This window comes from Hyposmocoma kahamanoa, unplaced genomic scaffold (genome assembly GCF_003589595.1).
Source record: "Hyposmocoma kahamanoa isolate Upper Pololo Valley unplaced genomic scaffold, ASM358959v1 99879, whole genome shotgun sequence".
In the NCBI taxonomy this organism is placed as follows: domain Eukaryota; kingdom Metazoa; phylum Arthropoda; class Insecta; order Lepidoptera; family Cosmopterigidae; genus Hyposmocoma; species Hyposmocoma kahamanoa.
The window spans coordinates 3,343,108-3,362,908 of NW_020656077.1; the positions used below are offsets into that span (position 1 = coordinate 3,343,108).

General features: G+C 37.1%; 1 protein-coding gene across 1 annotated transcript; it reads right to left on the minus strand.

The window, feature by feature from the left end:
• Positions 1-3,159: 3,159 nt before the first annotated feature.
• On the minus strand, positions 3,160-18,431 carry LOC113239364 (glutamate [NMDA] receptor subunit 1). The gene is made up of 16 exons (XM_026476342.1): positions 18,276-18,431; positions 17,836-17,958; positions 17,490-17,761; positions 16,646-16,798; positions 15,114-15,287; positions 14,343-14,604; positions 13,343-13,444; positions 12,864-12,975; positions 12,592-12,759; positions 11,956-12,080; positions 10,937-11,171; positions 9,685-9,833; positions 8,377-8,534; positions 6,093-6,265; positions 5,062-5,315; positions 3,160-4,180 (listed from the first exon to the last, which is right to left on the minus strand). Exons 1-16 carry the CDS (start codon positions 18,429-18,431, stop codon positions 4,001-4,003), a joined length of 2,796 nt encoding a protein of 931 aa, XP_026332127.1. The 3' UTR covers positions 3,160-4,000.
• Positions 18,432-19,801: the final 1,370 nt, after the last annotated feature.

The window sequence follows — 19,801 nt, forward strand, 5'->3', positions numbered from 1 at the left end:
GATATGGCAGTTTGAAGTTTAAAGTGTTTCTCACCCTTGTTTTATTTTCAAAACTTATAATGTCACGTAATTCCACAGATATTTATTTATGTTTATATGTTAGGCTTTTTTTTTTGGTGATCTAAGAGATTATATAAAGTATAATGAACCGTTTGGTACTACATATAACTCATTTTTTGATAATTTTGTGGATTGGATTCTTTTTGCCCAACTATGTCCATTTGCAAACCGATTCTTTTATTTTTGTTGGAAAGGGGGTGCCTCAGTAGTGGACCCATTCAAATTTGAAACAGATATTCCACCTATAAGGGTGGCACATTATTGGAAATCCGGTGTATTGGATTTCGCTCATTTGCTGTCAACCGACTACAATAAAGCCTAGCAAATATTTGTAACTCCGCAGACTTGTGAAATCTCTTACTTGTGTAAAATTTAAATAAAATATCTATAATAAGTTTGCGTTCAGCATGTTGATAGGCAGCGGAAGAATTATTTAGTACTGATTGACCGCCTGTTCCTGACACGACCCTTCATGGAAGAATGGCATAAGTGGAGTTACGTCAAAAATGTTTATTGCTCCATTAAATACCGAAAAATATAATCCACATCCTCTCCAATTTTTGTAACTCTATCGTCTAATATTGTCGATAGAGTTCCAAGAATTGGAGAGAATGTGGGCTATATTTTTATTTATATATTTTATTTATCTAATGGAGCAATAAACCACACAGGAAAAGTGTTAAAGCATTTGTAACCAATGCTCTAAGGCGCGATTTTTTATTATTTTGGCTACGAGACATGGCCTATTTTACGTCACGTAAATGGTTTTTTATAGTGTAATGTAAGTTTACAACTCGATAATTAGTAGGTAGTACATGTTTTCGTCCTTATGGACAGGCCAAGGTGTCAAATTGGCCATACCAGTTAGATTGTAATTTTATTTTAAATTGATATTTTTCGCGGGAAATCTTTATTATATATTTAGGGTAACTATTTTCAAAACCTTGATTGTGCTATTTACGTAATAGTACCAATCTTTTTTTTATTTCATGAGCTCAAATTGAAGTCGAAGATTCGACTTCAGAGGAATTTTCAATTCTTTCAAAATTTAAGTAGAGTTGATAATTCGTTGCTATTTATGGTTAGATGTGTTGTTCCATATACCTACAGAAATGGGCAAGGGTAAAAAAAACAATCCACCTGGCTGGGTTTTAATCCATTTCTGCCCAAAATCGTCGGCATAAACGGCAAATACGGAATTTGGTATAATTCCATACTTATTACAAATTTCGATGTAAAAAATCTTGCAATCCGATGGATATGCAGCCACGAGCACGTCAAGCTTGACGCTTTGTACTTTGAACCGTTCTTGTCGTAAGCGGCATAGAGTTGGATTTATATCTTGAGTGTCAAGCATGACGTGCTGTTTGATTGATGTGCACGTGATTTATTTCAATGCGAATTTCAAACGAATCCCTTCAAAAGGCAAATCGAATCGTCTAGATCCGAAAGGTATAAAAATTTTGTAATAATATCATTCAATTTGAACAAAACTGTACTTCGAAAGAGTTATTACTATTACTTACCCTCGAATTTAGGCGTTAATGGGTTTTAACCCAATTTATACCCGGCCGCGGTGGTAACAATCCCGGTCGTTTGCCCATCTCTGTCCATATAATGACAAGTCCTGGCTAATTTTCAAATATTTAGGAAGTCAAATAATTAAAATTGTTATAAAATATTTCATCCTATTGTTATATTATAACAGAGTATTATACCGTACTGTAATATCTTAATCACATTTTGTGGACTCATTTCATATTTAAGGTGATAGCCACCAAGAGGTAAATAATTAATTATAAAATTTATAAATGACTCGGTAACTATGTTAATATATTTTAGTAGAGTAGTTATATAATGCTAAAAACTATTTATATTAATTAAGAGAGTAATAAGTTGTTATTGTTATCGAATAGTTGCAAGCTTGATAAAACTGACTAATTAAATACGTGTAATATTTTATGAGTAGATATTGCTTTAGTGTTATCTAGGAACTTTAGCTATGTCGATTGTAGGAAATTAAACGATCGCACGAGCCAATCCAGTGTAACATGCAAAACGCACGCAAGAGAGGATGTGCGTACTACTTTTGTTACAAACAAAGGTAGTTTCCGTATCTATATCATATACCTAAAAGGGACACTGGAATAATTTACAAACCTTCCAGACTCAGATTGCAAGCCAAAAAAGCAGCTCAGCGGTTGTTTTTAAAATATAACTTTGATACATTGGTAAATTGAAAATTGATTGTTTTCATGAAGATTGATTCTTTTGTTATAAATGTCACAAAATCATTGAAATAATATTTTATTACAATACCAAAGAAAACAGAAAGCTTTTTCATGTAAATAGATTCAGATAAGGATGTACATTTTTCGCGTTTTTTTTTAAAAATAGGTACATGAAATCAGCATCCGCTTATGGGTAAAAAAACCTGCATTGGCAACATCCCTGGTCTCCACATCCTTGGCATTGTTTCGTACCTAACTCCTGCTCAGTGTGATCGTTACCTTACTGCTAAATAGTAATTTATAAATTTGTACGATTTCCACCCTATGGATACAGAGTGTTTTACTGATCACGGAATAATTTTTAAGAGGTACCTATTATTTTATATATAGGTTGCATATTTTTATCAGTACCTAAGTATGTTCCATATAAAGTGCTCATACTCGATCAAAATCCTATCAATCTGATTATATTTTCACGATTGGTTCAGTGTAGCATAAGTTCAGCAGGTATTTCATTTCAGAATCATCTTTAAAACATGATCAAATGTTTGTCTTATCACAATAAAGTGAAACTAATATTTTTAAAGAAAGGGAAATTCTTCCAGTCCAACCTTGACTTAAGAAAGTTTAAAGTTTGATGCACACTCAAGAGCCAAAGTCTGAAACTCTAGGAAATGAAACTATTTTTCCAGATTTAAATCGCGTATATTTGTTTTATCAAACAAATCAACGTTTCCAGGTCCTATGGTCACGGTTAGAGTTAACCTGCAAAAGGGCCCGAGACGTCGGTTTGTTTGAAAAAACAAATATACGCGATTTAAATCTGGAAACATAGTTTATTTCCTATGTGTAACAATCGCGGAAACCTAAGAACTCGATCTGAAACTCTATTTATCCCTTTAGCTTTAGATGTGATGTAATCGTTGTTTTATTGGCTGTGCAACATTTTAAACAATTTAGAAGCCAGACAGGTTTTTCAACTTAATTATCGCACTTGATTGAAACAGGCAAAAAAATTATCACGTGACCAAAGAAACATCTGTAATACTTACCACATTTGTGTTGGGTAAGTGAAGGTTCAAATCTCATTTGCAAATAACTATCGCAACTACATCTATCGATATCTAATCTAGCTAACTAACCCCACGTATAGTGGTCTATTCAATACAAAAACTATCGAATTATCTACGCCACGGCGATTCGGCGACCTTAGTATAAGTTTTCAAATATGTAAACTTAACTATCGCGGTTTGCGTTAAGATTTTAATTTAAACCTTATAAATATAATAATGAAGATCCAAATAAAGATCTTAACGCAAACGCGGTACTTTTCAAGGATGACAAATTTATACTCAGGTCTCAGTATCTAAACCATTACCTACAGAAATATACATAATTGCTTAAAATGTGGTGTTATAAGTTTGTGTAGGCCTTCGATATTAAAATTTATCTACGGCATATTTTGGCACTTGTTTATCGTTTTATAGGCAGTGCTAACAAAAATTCCATACAATTATCTGAGCCTTCACGTATCGCTTCTCACAGGAGTATGTTAAAGAATTTGCCCTTTCGAGAACCAGCCATTCCAGAATAGGCCTCTATGATAGTAATCATTAGTCGACTAAGTCGCCCCTGTGAGAGGCACACGTAATTCATGTTCAATATGCGTTACAAAAATGTTATGTTAGCTTTTGCTTGAGCGTTTATGCTTAGACGACAAGGTGAGATACGTCGGGGGTGTAAGCCGGGAGGTAGCGGGGGACTCGGGGCTCGTCTCTTCGACGCGCGCCGCGGTCCACAGCTAGGCTGATGCTCCCTGCCTCTTTGACTCCATTCGACTTGGCACGCCGCTGCGAGGGCAGGATCGAAGCACGCATCGATTTCCGCTTCTGCAACCATTAAACTGCCTGTGGTCAAAGTCGCACGAGCATTTATAGTGCTACCACGAAGTTTTCCACCCATGACCATAAGGCTCAATTTACATTGCGGCGGAACGAAAGCGCCAATTTCGGTTCGCTGGAATGCATTCGCGGGAATGCTCCAACACTCGCGACTGCGCCTTGAGGCTGTAGAGTTTGATACTGATTTTACGCTCGTATCTAGTTTGTACGTTACACAATTAACCCTATAGTTCATTACGCTATGTACAATTTCGTTACGAAAATTTGCTTCCATTCCGTTCCGTCGCAATATAAATTGAGCCTTATGGAACATACGTTCCAATCGTCGTAAGTATATCGTGGAATCTCATGCGTCTCATTGTTATTTTATTGGATAAGTTATCTATTTGTGTGACTCTTGTGTAAGTAGTTTTCTTTGAAGGCTACTACGAGTTTAGGTTCTTACATTAGGGATGTTTGTTAGACATTGCCGTCTAAATACGCATGCATGTGGTGATGCTAGGAGAACGGTACGGTTTCCAGGCACAAATAGGGGAAAGGCGGACGGGACAAGGGGCGATAATGTCGCTAGTTTCGTGGTAGCACCTGTTAACTCAATAAGCCGGGTGAGTCTACTTACGACAACGATATCTATCACCGCGTCCAGCTAGTTGCTGATGGTGATCCATAAGCAGCGGGGACTAACGTGATTGATATTAACATTCTAGATGAAAATGAAGCGTTTATTTGCTACATTCATAAATTGGTCCTTGAATAGGTATATTTATATGGGTGTGAATGTGTAGTGATTGCAAATGGTCGAAATCTTTTGCCCTTTATAGTTTGCTCTCGTATTTGAAGTAGTCCGAGTCGGCATTCGCCCTGTTTACCTCTACTGCGCCTCGCCACCGGTCCGCTGCATGGCGCGCAATCTCCATTCGCTTCTGTTTCTTGATCTGGTGCCGCTTGTACACGACTTCAATGACAATCAACACAATCCCGCCGATGATGCCGGCGAGTACTAGAATGAACACGCCGGCCATGTTCTTTAACCCCAGAGTGTTGGGTGTCTTTTCATTCTCCTCACAGTTTAGCAGATTGTTTCGTAAAATCCACAAGTTGTCCAGAGATTCCATTATACCACCTAAAAGATGTAGAATGTTATTAACAATAGTTTAAATTATAATGTATACATGGAACATAATCAATTAAATATAGCAAGCTACGCGGTTTCTTCGGCATGTCCCTAAATATACGAAAAATAGTCACGTAGGTACCTAGATAAATTATGTTTTCGCGTGTTGGAAATGGGACACAATTATGCAGAAAAGATTCAGCGTAATCGAATTCCTTAAACGTGACTTATTAACAATGGTCGGAAAAAGGTGTTCTACATATCGCACTTGACAACTAACATAAAAAAAATTGTGTTATATTTTATCTCAAAATTGCGTTATATTAATAATTTATCTCCAAAATTTCGCTATATTTGTATGTCATTCGTATACGATTTCATTTCAAAATGACAGGATAACGCTGTCGCTTTGAAATTAAATAGGTAATATTAATATAACTTAGAGCAATTTTGAGATAATACTATGTTAGTTGTCATGTGCGATATATAAGATACATGTATAGATATGGCTACAAGGAGCGAAATAAAAGTTGTTAAAACCACCTAATATTAATTAGAATTTGCGAATACCGATTTCCGGAGATGGTTTTACTGCATCGTAAGACAAAACACTAACCTAGGAAGTCGAAGTTGGATTTTAAAGTTAATTTTTCTGTTTACAACACCTAAGAATCATACTAATGGAATGCAGAACTACCTAACACTATGTAAATATCAAGGAACAGAAATAAGGAAATCCTAAATCTGTGTAGCAAATTGAGCGAATGATAGCTATAGTTAGCTTACTTTCGTGGAAGTCAAGAATCGCGAGCGTGACAAGGTCCGCCCAGGGTGATCCCTTCTGCAAGCCAATGCCATAGCCGGAGCGGCCAAATAATTCCCCCGCTGTTACCAGCTCGCAATCCTGCGCAGCCTCGAACTCCAGTCGCGAAGAGTCCCAGATGAATGCCATCAATTTGCTGTGAGTAAAATTTTATTACCAGGCTTATAGCATAGTACAATAAGACAAATATGGTAACCCCGTACAAACGTAGTAGCGCGCAGTGGTGCCAGGGGGTCTACTCTCGATCTCCGTCCGACATCCGTCCGAAACAATTACTGCCAAATAAGCAATACTTGACGAAATGAAAAGATGGGTGATGCGAATAAAGCTTCATACTGGATACTTACATGGCTTTCAATTTTGTCGAATATTACTTATTTCACAGTAATTGTTTCGGACGGATATCAGACGGAGATCGAGAGTGGAGCCCTGATAAGGCGATTTTTCGTTTTTTAGGCTACCTCGAGGGGTCGCGCGGCGACTAAAAATGTGTTCGGCGATTCGACGATATTTACGCTATGTTTGAAATAGGAAAAGGCGATTTTATATAAATATATATTTTAATAAAATGTCTGGGGAATTACAAATTTGATTGGGGATTTTGTGGGGAATGGAGTTGTAAAATAACTAATTTGGGGGTTGGAGTAATTCTACGTGAATGGAGTGACCATGCCTACTTGTCTTATTATATAGATAGTTTGTATTCACAGAAGCTAGACAAGAGTGGCGAACTGTAGTCTCTGTTCTCCAATCAGCCATTATTATTATTTTTTTGCCGTAAACGGTACTTTAATGCTTTGTTTGGTAAACAACAAAAGACTTGTCCAAACATATTTACGTATATCTATGACTGCGGTCACAACCTAGCTGATCGATCGACCATAGAATAAAACTTATTGGTACAGGATTTTACCGAATGTATTCTATTTCAATCTGTGATTGTATTCTTATAGAGTGGTTTTTATACAAAAAAAAAACAAGAATTGCATAATGTTTCGGGTCGCATTGAATGTCCGCAGTTTATATTGATCGTTTATGAAACATTTATAAGAAAATTTTAGCGATTTTGAAACAATTTTATTATATAATAAAAATATATAATAAAAACTTTTTGTAAATTGTCAAAATATGCGTATTTAATCGATCACAAACAAGTATCAAAGTGAATGAGACGCTATTTAACCCTTTTCTGAACCGTAAAAGCGTTTACCGTAAAATTAAATATTACAGTATGATAGTACCCACAGGGTACCCCGTTTCGCTACATGTGTATCAAAAAAAACTACGGGCTTTACGGTGCGATTTCCAAATGCTTTCTATGTCAAAGTCAAATAATCTTTATTTTATAGCAAATTACACTTGAAATCGTCATACTGATTAAACTCTATTGCTCATTCGTAAGGCAGATTCCCCTGAGGAGAATGATCAAGAAAGCCTAGGGGATGCTCTTTGCAAATATACATTTGAATACATTTATCATAATAATATTTAATCTAAAAATCTTAGATCGAGAATACCTGAAAGAGCTAAACGGTGAGCCAAATGTACCTTCGTTGCCGCCTACTGCTTTTATAAGGCTCTAGATAGACAGACTGCATTTGAACTGCACTCCGACTGCAACTTTGTGTTTGAATGCAGTTCAAAAGCAGTTGGTCCGACTGCATTTGAACTGCACGGCGACCGTGGAGCCCGATTGCAGTCGGTGTGCAATTGGCGTGCAATCCAACGAAACGGTTGAATGCAGTTCAAATACAGTTGGACCAACTGCATTCAAACTGCAAATTTGCATTTGGAGTGCAGTTGAAATGCAGTCTGTCTGTCTAAAGCCTAAATCAACAACGTACTGACAAAATTTAACATTTTATATTGAATCAATGTTAGCACCACGACCAGAAAAGTACCGACAATATTTAAGCAAAACATGAAAGGTTTAACCATGAATAAATTGCGTTTCCCTTTGAACGATTCAAAAAGTATATATATAAATATAGAACAAAACTATATTTTTAAAAACTATCTTTTGTTTGCGTGTTTCTCCCCTTTATTTTTTTCCATGCCACACGGTCGTTTAATTTTTTATTTTTCATCAATATCAGTCGGTAACTTGGGGAAAAAGGGTTTTCACTGTTAGGTATGTAACCCGAAACGTTTAGATCTAAAAAGTCTATTTTAATGGCTAGAAATACTTTAGTTACGCGAGCAACTTTGACTAAAGGTCGATAAAATACCGTGCGTTATATTTGTTACCCATTCTTGACGTCCTCGATGGCTTGCTCAGCGTTATCGTAGTTATTCGCCTCCATGGTGCGGTACATGTTGGAAAGTTCCACCTGCCGTCTGAAGTACATGTCCACAGCGGAACCCTTCACCGTCGCGCAGGTCAGGTTTTCCATCGTGTTCCGTAACTACACACAAATTATTTGTTACACAGGTAATATATACCTACGTACGCGAAATGCAATTTTGTATTAATCTCAACAGCGACTTATTTAATGTATTAAAGGAGTAGGATTCGCTCTGGGCCTTTTGGAGGGAAAAGTGTCGTTTTTATTTTGACTTTCAATTATTTTGTGAAATCTAGTTTAAAGTGGAATAGGATAGTGCTATTGTGCCTTATTCGAAGATTAAAACGCGAAATTATACGAATCTCGAACTAAAATACCCGTATCGGCCCGTTCTAAGGAATTCCGAGTCAATCCAAGCACGCCGCCTCAAATTGCCTATCCTCTTTGTGGTGGCCATATTTACAGAAATATAATTAAACGCATTGACTTACAAATAAATGGACGACGGGTCTAATACAAAAACCACGAAAAAAATGTCCCAAGTCAACCTATTCGAAATTTAAATTGTTATGTCATCGCAGTATCGCGCTGTCCGTAGAACAAATGAAGACTAAAGCGGAGTGTCGCGCTCTGTATACGATTTTAGCGCCTTACAAGTGCGGACACTTTTTAGCGCGGACCCGACGTCCATATAATTGTAAGTCAATGATTAAACGTTTATGTTTTCGGCTGAAGGACTTTGTTTCCGTGGCCAGCAATAATTTAAAAAAAATTAAAGGAGTAGGGTATAAAATTGAAAGTCCTAGAAACATGAAAACTTGAGGGTATGTTATTTTTATTTAGTGTAGCGTACTAAGAACGGATATTTCAAAATTCAACATCAAAGAGGGTGAAAAAGGGTAAAAATGTTTCAAATTTACCCCTAAAAAGGGGCGAGATGGGTTGTTAAAGTTTGTATGAGAATTTTTAACACGTAGGTATTGCTATTTGCTTCAAACTTGATTAAGATATATTAAATATAAAATAAATAAATACGTGACAGTGTGTTTTACAAAACAAACCCCTAAATGGGGGTAAGTTAGACTTAAGTATTTTTAAAAAACCTTTTCTATAGAAGATCGTATTCCTTACATTTGTAAACTTGGTTTACATATATTAGGCTTTCGTAACACTTATCCAGGGTGCCCGCGACCATTGTGTTCTATTGTATAATTCACTTTGTTCGTGCGTGAGGCAGTAATAATAAAGTTGAAACGTTTTTTATACATACTCTTGCATCGTTGATACCGGTAAGTTTGGTCTTTGGTCGCTCCAACACGAGGAAAGCTGCCAGATTAGCAGTGTAGGAGGCAACAATGATCATTGCGAATCCAGCCCATACCATGCCCAAAACGCGAGCTGAGAAACTGCGGGGAGTTCCTAAAAACATAAATAATTACGCTGATTACTTACAGACCTAGACACTAGCGTCTTTTGAGTGTCAGCGTCTTGCCAACGCACGCACAGCGGCCAGAGCGTCGTCGACGAGACGACGTCGGCGTCAGCCGCGCGGCAGCGGCGGCGGCGCAACGCCAGCACGGCGTAACTGTACCCGACGTTCGGCACCATTCCACAGTCGTCCAGTGCTGCCTAGCGAAGCCCGATTGTGAATGATTTCAATATTCGACACGTTAGTAATGTCATTCGAATGCCAAATTAGTTACCTACTAATTTTCGTATTCGAATGATTTGAACGATCATTCATTACTAATTAGTAGTATTAATCCATAGATTCCATAGAGCATTTCTGCTCGTGATCATCTAGTCCTCTCTGATATATGATAAACACTGTAAATGTGACGGGGACAGGGATATTTTGTGGTATGGACATGATGAATTAGGTGTTCCTATATAATAATCATTCGAGTCGTGCACCCAACCGACTATAAGGCATTTGGTATTGATAAATCATTCAACTAGAGTCGGATGATTGTGTTTGGATTCGACTTATTCGAATGATTTACCCATTCGAATGATTAGTGTTAGTATCATTCAAAGTCGCGCATTGCAATTGCTGGCGTTGCGCCGCCGCCGTGCAGACGTCGCCGTCGTGTCAAGTTAATGCTATACGTGCGTTGGCAAGACGTTGTCGCTCGAAGGACGCTAGTGTGGGGTGTCTCTTAAACAGATTATACTTATTTATTAAATACGTATGTATTATAATAAATACGTGTATAGTATCCAAAACTACTTGCCATTCTGACGCAGAGGCGTGGCAGACTAGTATGCCAATCGGGTCTCTGTCTCGGGTTCGATTCCCGAACTGAGAGAAGTATTTGTATGGCCTACGTTTAAATCTTTCGTGAGTTTGGGTGTAATTTGTGGTTGTATATGTGTGTGTCCACGGCACCCATGACAGTAGGGTTTCCCTAGTGCGAGGCCATGAGTCTGTGTTATTTATTATATTTATTTTATAGTCCAACAAATTAAGAAAGTGAAGCAAGTAAAATTTAATGAAAATTTCATTAGATACGACAACTGACCTTCTCCAATACCGCTATTCAACAGCACTCCCCAAGCAAACCAAATCGCACTAGAAAGATTTAGCGCATCCTCTTCAGTACCATCGATGTTAGCAAGCTTGAATCTTCCAAATGGGGAGAACCTGTCCAATAAGTACAAGACCAGCGCCACGACATGGACTGAAACCATCACCAGTATCCAGAGAGTGTTGGAAAATGGTTGCAAGAATGATACTAGAGTGGAAGATCGCGATGGCTGCGAAAAAAAAAAACAATTATTTTCTCTTTTTATTTACTTTTTTATTTTCGGCACTCGCAAAAAAGGCTAAGAATTTTCTTATTTCCTCTACGATCGGTCAAGAGACGGGGCAAACAAATCGTGCACCCGGTGGTATGCGATACGTCTGTCTATAACAGTTGCAGAGCTTTAAATCACAAAGATCTGAGAGGTACCGCCACTACGCCCGTCACCCTAAGACGTAAGTTGAAAAGTCCCATGTGACTGCGATTTCACCAGCATCTTATCCTTCAAATCGCAGTAATGCTCACATCATACACATGCGCACAAACACACACACACACTCATACATACACAATAACATACTCACGCACTTGCACGTATATTCTTCCCAGTATAAGGCGCTACGTACTACTTAAGAACATATTGATGTAATTTTATCTGAGTTGGGAGGCCTGGAGACCTAAAATACAAATCTTTGATTTAGTTTAGGCTCCAGCTTTGTTGACAAATGTACTTTGTTCTGTAAAATATTTACTAAGTTATTCATAAGTACCTTGTACTGAGGAAGGAGAAATAAACGATTTTTATTTTTTATTTTTATTATTATTCCTGCTTGGCTGCAGAAATAGATAAGGTAAAGTGGCAGTACTTCCCTGGACGAAATCATTCACAAGGAACTCCACTGCTGCTAAAAAAGGAGCTCTACTCTACTACTCAATTTCACAAGACATAAAAACGATATAATATGTTTTCGTTAGTCGTATTTAGATTCCTATGAAAAGTTGTAGGTAACTATCACCTTTTTTTCCAGAATCGTAATGCCTTGATACTTAAACGGTTTGCTGAATTCTATAAATTCTGCCCTTTCTGGGTTGATTGTCAATGGTGCTACGATCATGTCTGCTCGTTCATAGACCAATTCCCCTGCAAACATAAAAATATTATTGTAATATCACTCGAAATTTGATTTGGCACTGAGTAGGTACTTATAAGCATTGCGTATGGGAGCGATTAACGTTAAAATTTTGAATATTTCCACTTTTATTGTTTAAAAAGTTATTGATGCCGTTTTACTCATTGGGTAACGTACTTGCGATATTAATTTAAAGGTTTTTGATATCTCTTATATTTACGGAATTATCACCCGGATGGGAACACTTGATTATTACTCCATGTATATCGATGGGTCCTACATATAAGGGCCAAACGAACCATTTGATAATTTCGACTTTTTAGTGGGAAATGCTTCATTTCATTATAATCTATAAAGTAGCGTAAAATCAAAGTCAAACATATTAAAAGAGAACTCGAAAAATCTTGAAAATATACCAGATAGAAAGTTTGGAAGCCTCTTCCGTAAAATTGTGATTTTGCGCTTTGACCCTTATACTTTGGACCCATCGATATAGACGAGTACTCTTAAAGACAGTATTACCTATAAGTCCAGTCCATTCTTTCTTCGATCCAGGCATAGATAGATTCCGAACGACGAAGTTCCCAAACTGACCATCAGGTGACAGAGCCAATGAGTACGTAAAGTTGATAGCTTTCGATAAATGCCTCAAGAGGTCCATACAGAATCCTTTGCAGCAGTACAACGTATCTTTAAAATCAAACTTCAGTTAATCGAAAGTTTACGTCGTTATATTTTATTGTAATCACCTACTTAAGTTTAATTTTGCATTTAAGTGATTGTTGATTACTTACCAGTCGCGTCACTTGTGTTGTAATGAGGACAGGGAATCTCATTCGGTGTACATTCAGCTTCTATTTCAACTTTCCGCGCATAGACGAAAGGTGTTTCTTCTATCGTTAGCACCTGCAGAAACGAAATCACAATGGTTTTATTGTTACAACAATTAGGAGGGTTATGTTTTTCAAGTGTATGTATGTATGTATGTATATCCCACAGACATATATATGTCTATGGTATATCCATTTCTTTTTCACGCTGTACAGCCTAAACCGCTTGATGGACTTTAACATATGATGTGTCATTAGATTCCTCTTGATTGTGGGAGTGTCATAGGCTATAAAAAAATTATCAAATTAGTGAGGGGTAATATTTATTTTTTATTTTTCCAACTAAATATTTTTGCTGTCGGGCTTTTGTCTTTGTAAATAATTTTTACACTTGTTATATCTCCATATGTCAATGATAAAGCCTTGTTTTTATTGAATCATACCTTTAGGTGCGTTGGTATCATAAACCCTTCTGGTTTCGAAGGACTCCGACCCATCCAAATGATCTCGCTTTCTTTTAGTTCTAATCTCATTTTTTGAGTATCCTAAAAGCAAATTGACAAAAACTATTACGATATTTTGATTGAATAGTCTGGTCCTCTATTTTAACAGGAAACAGTGCAACATGATCTAGGTAGTAGTGGTGTAGTGTTAGCAATGGGGGCGTCGGAGAGCGCAACCGAGCCCTAACTAGTCAAAATTTTTTTTTAACTTAAATCTAGAAAATAAATGCCACTATTTGAGAAAACGATATCCTGAACAACACAAAGGTGTCGACGACAGGCGAACTTTTATTGACTTCAGGGTATTTTTTATAATATGTAGTGTCGGGACGAACAAGTCGTGCGCCTGATAGTAAGCTACACGCCTGTCCATGACAGTTGCAGTGCGACTCAGAGCTACAAAACCGCAAAGACCTGAGGGGCACTGCCACTGCGCCAGTTTCCCTGGAACATAAGTTGACAAGTCCCATGTGCTTGTAATTTTACCAGCACCCTTAACCCTTCAAAACTGGAACGCAGTAATGCTGACATCGTTGCTTGGCGGCAGAAATAGGTAAGGTGGCAGTGCTTCCCTGGACGAACTCTTTCACAAGGAGCCTTACTGCTACTGAAGTGCTGCGTAACATTTCTACTGCATGACATTTCGAGATAATTTACTACTTTCTGAAATGCTGTAGTTGCTTCCCACTACTGTGAGATGTCGTAATAAGCTACCAAGGCTCATTGGTCTTTTACAAGCTGCATTTTCGTTATCGCGAATCGAAGTAAAGCACTTGCCTGTTGTTCAGTTGAGCTATGTTACCCATGCCGTGAGTGTTGGATGTGAATGTCATAAAAAATGTTAGCGCCATTACAACGGAGGAAAGTTGTAAACGACCTTTTGTACCTATTATAGGAGTTAGCGGTCCCGCTTTATGATAGACGTGTAGAATTTTCGTACCTTAGAATAGAAGTATTTTCCTACAGCCACATGTTCTCCTTGAGCTCTAACGTTCACCATGTCGTATTCAGCATGGACCCTGTCTCCATGGTCATCGAAAGCCACGTGGCCTGTGGCCCCATTCTCCAAGCTCTGCTTTCGGATGTAATCAAACAGCAGCCTTCCTGTTGTCCAAATGGATCCAGAGTTATCACAGTCTGAAGGTGGTGCGTGGATCTCCTCAGAAGTGTTCATATCACGGATTGCAGACGCCAGAACGTAACTGTAAACAAATGCTTAGTCAAATATGACATAGATTTGTGCAGTACCAGTGTAGGCTCGATTCGACGAACATTTACTAAGCAATACTTTAAATAATGATCTACAGAGATAGATAGATAATGAGAGCATTATTTTGTTTCCTGTCTATAAGATGTGCGTGTTGTTGATTTTGCTATGTAGGGTCCAATATTTTTCCTTCTTTACCCTTTCCTTTTTTTCCCCTGTATTGGCAAGTGTACCTGTTCTCAATGTGTAAAATAATATTATGTTGTCTACATTTCAATAACAATGTTTTAGTTTCTGCTGACTAAAAATTTAACTTATTTTTTGTGCTACTTCTGGAGATTTGTGATTATTATTTTCACCTGTACATGACATATGCCTATTGTTAAAAATTCGCTGTAATTCTTCCAAAAATAAATAAATATTTGGGTAAAGTAGTGTAGGTACCACGTGTTCGATCATACTAGTTAAAATGAAATTTGTTACTCCCTTGTTCATCAGTCTTACATAGAATCTTGAATATGAGCGTGTTCATTAGTTGCGTTGACGAGACGTAATCCCAGAAGTCCTTCTGGTGCATTAGCAGCGTCCAAGGCTTGTTCAGTGACCATCCATACGTAACCAGCCGTGGTCATGTTCAAGAAAGTCGCGTCTCGAAAAATTATTTCCGCGTCTGTTTTACTGCAAGAAATCATAACGAAAAGAATAATTGTAACTTTTATCGAAAAAAAACCGACCACAAAAGTTCGTGGAATTACATCTATTTGCCAAGTTACCGTTAGGTTACCGGAAACTGCGCAAAACCGGATTTATTTACCCTAGTTTGCCACTAGGTGGAATATTTTCTTCAAATTTAAATGGGACCAAAACTGAGGTACCCTCTTTCCAACAAAAAAGAATTATCGAAATCAATTTACAGAGTATTCGCGTAACATACAAACAAAAAAATATATAGTAGAATTGAGAAGCTCCCCCTTTTTTGAAGTCGGTTAAAAAGCACTAAATTATTTAGTCATATTAATTATTATAAGGGCGTTAAAACCAAAAATAAACATTTGTAACAAACGCATAGAAAAATTGGTAAGGTCTGCTGACTCGATCTATTGCTCCGAGTTCTGATTCTGAGATTCTTCTGAATCAGAATCAAATTCAAATTCAAAATAATCTTTGTTTCATAGGTAAGCATTATTACACTTGAAATCGCCACAATGGTTAAACTCTACCGCTCATTCGTAAGGCAGAGATTCCCCTGAGAAAAATGAGCAAGAAACTCTAGGGGTTGCTCTTTATAAATAACATTTACAATATTTTTTTATTTTATTTGAAACATCAGAGATCGAGACTACCTCCATGAGCTAAACGGGTTACTACCACGGATTTTTGTCATCCAAGTACGCAGAAGTTGTATAATAACCGTTTTTCTTCGACTCTTATAAGATCTAAGGAAATTTTCCTTGTGTTCGATCTTTGTATTAATAACAAATTAGTGGAGTAATTTTACCAACAATAAATTAATATCGCACTGCTATTACAATAGTGTAGCGTATCAAAATATGTGAAATTCAAGATTATACTATATTAAGATATTGCTAGACATAAAATTTTAATCTCTACGGGTCAATAAAACCTTCATTAGAATATTGTAAGAAACAATTGAAAGATATCTACTTAACTCAAAATGAGACAAACTTTTTATGACCTTATTCTGGATAAAACAGTACTCAGAAATACGATATAATTTTTTTTTTCCTTTTTTTTAAATATAATTGACAAGTAGGAAATTGTTTAGATGTCTGTAATAAACTTTAACCTATACATAAATTTGAATAATCTTTAACGAGAAGTGAGTAATTCGTTTTCCATCAATTCTGAAAAAAATAAACTTTTTGAGTTAATACACTTTTGCATTAACAGTGTGTTATCACGTTAGTAAAACAATAATATTAATTACAATCAATACTACTTTATTAATTTACTATTTTTTTTTTAATAATTATATATGAAAATGCTACTTTGAAGAATGTATTCAAAAATTTTACCTGGCATACATTAAAAAAACTCTTGCTTGTGCGTTTTTCACCTCCATAAGTTTGTTAGTAAACGAATCCAGTCCAGGTTCGAATTCAATTACTTGTTCCACTACAACCTTACGGTCTACATCTTCATCGACGCTTTGCGAAGTAGTTTGGAACCTACAAAATATCCGAATATCACACGGTTTTACTCGGTTTTACATTCAAGCATAGAATAAAATGCTTCGAATTTGAATATTTTACATTTTATCCGTCGTAGCACTAACAAATATAGGTAATAAATACCGCTTATTCCCAGTCGTCACCATTGATTTTGTGCCCACTGGCGACAAATGGGAAAAAAACCACATGTTACCAGATGAAAACAAACGGGATAAAAAAATCGCAGTTGTTGCCAGTGGTGATTTCTATTGGCGACAAATGGGAAAAAGCCCATAGAAGAAAGGCATAAATGGAATTATGTCAAAGGCGTTTAGATTCTGAAAAAAATAACCCACATCCTCTCCAACTCTTGTAACTCTATCGGCTAATATTATAGACAGAGTTACAAGAATTGGAGCGGATGTGGGTTATATTTTTCTGTATCTAATGGAGCTAAACATTTTTGACGTAACTCCACTTATGCCATTCTTCCATTAGGGGTGTGTATATGTAACCAAGTGGTGACAAATGGGATAAATAGATCGTTAGTGGCGAGATTATTTTTTTTGGCTGATATTGTGATAAGTCGCAAAGAACAACTTATCGTACTTTTCTTAAAACCATTACATTGATTTGTAAATAAATCGAACTTTCGTTTCTGGTTATTCATGAAATCGATTTTTTCTGTACATTTTCATAGTTAACGTACCTGCCGAGGATAGCCCGGCCGTCGGTGTCGGAACTGTGGATTATGATGACCTTCATATAATTGAAATATTTCAACACGTCCACCCATACATCTGCCTGATGCGAATAGGGAGGTACAGTACGCAAAAATGACACGTGTATGTTCTTATCGGAAAAAGCAGAATCCCGTGACGATATACCGATGACTGGGATGTGATAGAAACCGCTTGTGTAGGAAACTGCAGCTGGAGACAGATCCCCAGTCAATGGATGAGATACAACGACCGCATATACCTAAAATGTTAATACATTAAAGAAACCTTGAAGGAAACGCTTGGTTGTACTTAATGCGGAACTGATCTACTTACCCTGTGCGCTATAAGGTCCTTGCAAACGTTCAAAGCTGTCTTTATCGGATTAGGGTCCATGAGAATAGAATAGTCGTGATAAGTCACTCCTTTTGGTACGTATTTATCTTTGAAGTTGAGGTTCTAAAAATAAATCATTTACTATTAACCAAGAGTATCAACATCGACTAATATTGTAGACAGAGTTACAAGAATCGGAGAGGATGTGGTTTATATTTTTCTGTATCTAGTGGAGCAATAAAAATTTTTGACGCAGCTCCACTTATGCCATTCTTCCATGAGGAGTGCGATATGTATGTCCTACTTGCTTTGGGTTCCTCAAAAAAAGCAAACAAATTATATTATTATATTACTCATAGTATTCGTCAATCGGTCATAATTACATGCATTAATATTACTAAGGCATTAAATCATTAATGACGGCGTCAAAAATGTCTTACAGAAATGGTATCCTTGAAGAAAGCAACTGACTCGTTGCTAGAGAGGACGCCACCGACATTATAGTAGGTAGGGTTGGAGAACCTTCGCCGGTCGATTTCGGCCGCGACGAGCTGACTGCTGGCCACCGCAGCCAGCACCACGGCGTAAGACCACATCCTCTCTACACACAATACACAAATAAACTTGATATTAATCGTTAAATGGGATCAGTAACAAATCGCCACAATTGTTAGAGTAAAACAATTCAAAGAGAGGTAGGCACAGAGAAATGCGCCTCAAATTCATTGCACGATATTGATAACTATGCTTTTAAAATAAAGTATGCTCTCTTGCTATAAATTACAACTGCCTCTGTGGCCGAACAGTTACCACGCTGGTCCGCCACGTAGAGGTCCCGGGTTCGATTCCCGGGCCGGGAGAAATATTTGTACCTAAGCCCTATATTTATTTCTCTCGTGAGCTTGCGTGTAATTTGTGGTGTTCATTGTGTGTATCCATGGCACCCATGACACAGGGTTTCCCTATTGCGGGGCTACGAGTGTGTACGTCATAAAAGTTATTTAATTGAGCTCATAATTTCCTAATGTATATATTACGGAACACGGGATAACAATTAGGTTGTCTTATTTGATACGATCGCAATTAGGCGCCGTCGCAAATCGAGACATCTACATCAAAACGTTAATTCAGAAAGGCGAGTACTCGCCGGTGAGGGAGGTATTCGTAATGTAATGCTCGAAAACGAATCTTCAACGTTACCTAGATTAGGTACAGGTGGTACAGGTGAAAGTTTGCGGCGAGCGCTCTTACGTTGAAATAAAAATCTAAATTTTTCTGCATGATTATGTTAAAATAAAATAAAGGATTTTGATCCTCTCACGTAGTATAAAGCTATGTGGCATTTGCCTGGTTTGTTGTTAGCCTTTGTCCTACGAATATAAAGACGTCTACATTATTTTAGTGAATAATATAATTATTCTGACTATCCTTCACATATTAATGACATATTGCTTCAAAAAAGCTGTGGTAGCCTAATAGTTGACTCGAAACTCGATTTACAACAAACATTTATTTAGTAATTATTATAGCTTTTTTATTTTATTTTACCTAAAATTGTTTGTCTTTTAACAACTTGTCATTCTTCTTTCATTATCGATATTGTACCTACTTGAAAAGTCTATGTGAAGTCTTTGGTTTCACGCTACTTAAAAACTCTATGGAGTCTTTGATATAGGTAACAGTTGGACAGACCTACTGGTAATCGTAAATCCTATTTGTTCTGTTAACAGAAAAAATGGGAAGAAAAGTACCAGTAATCCTGTCAACAGAACTGTGCAACAGTACTAGTGGAAATAGAGGGTTTAACCTACCGCTTTGAGCTGAACTTTGAGTTTCTCGGAATTCATGTGCGAATTTAATTTGAAATTGACCATGAGTTTTTCGGTGCAGAAAAACATCGCGATCGCAGATTTCACTATACGTAAAAGAAAGTTCATAACTCTCGAAAAACTGAAGTCTCCAACCC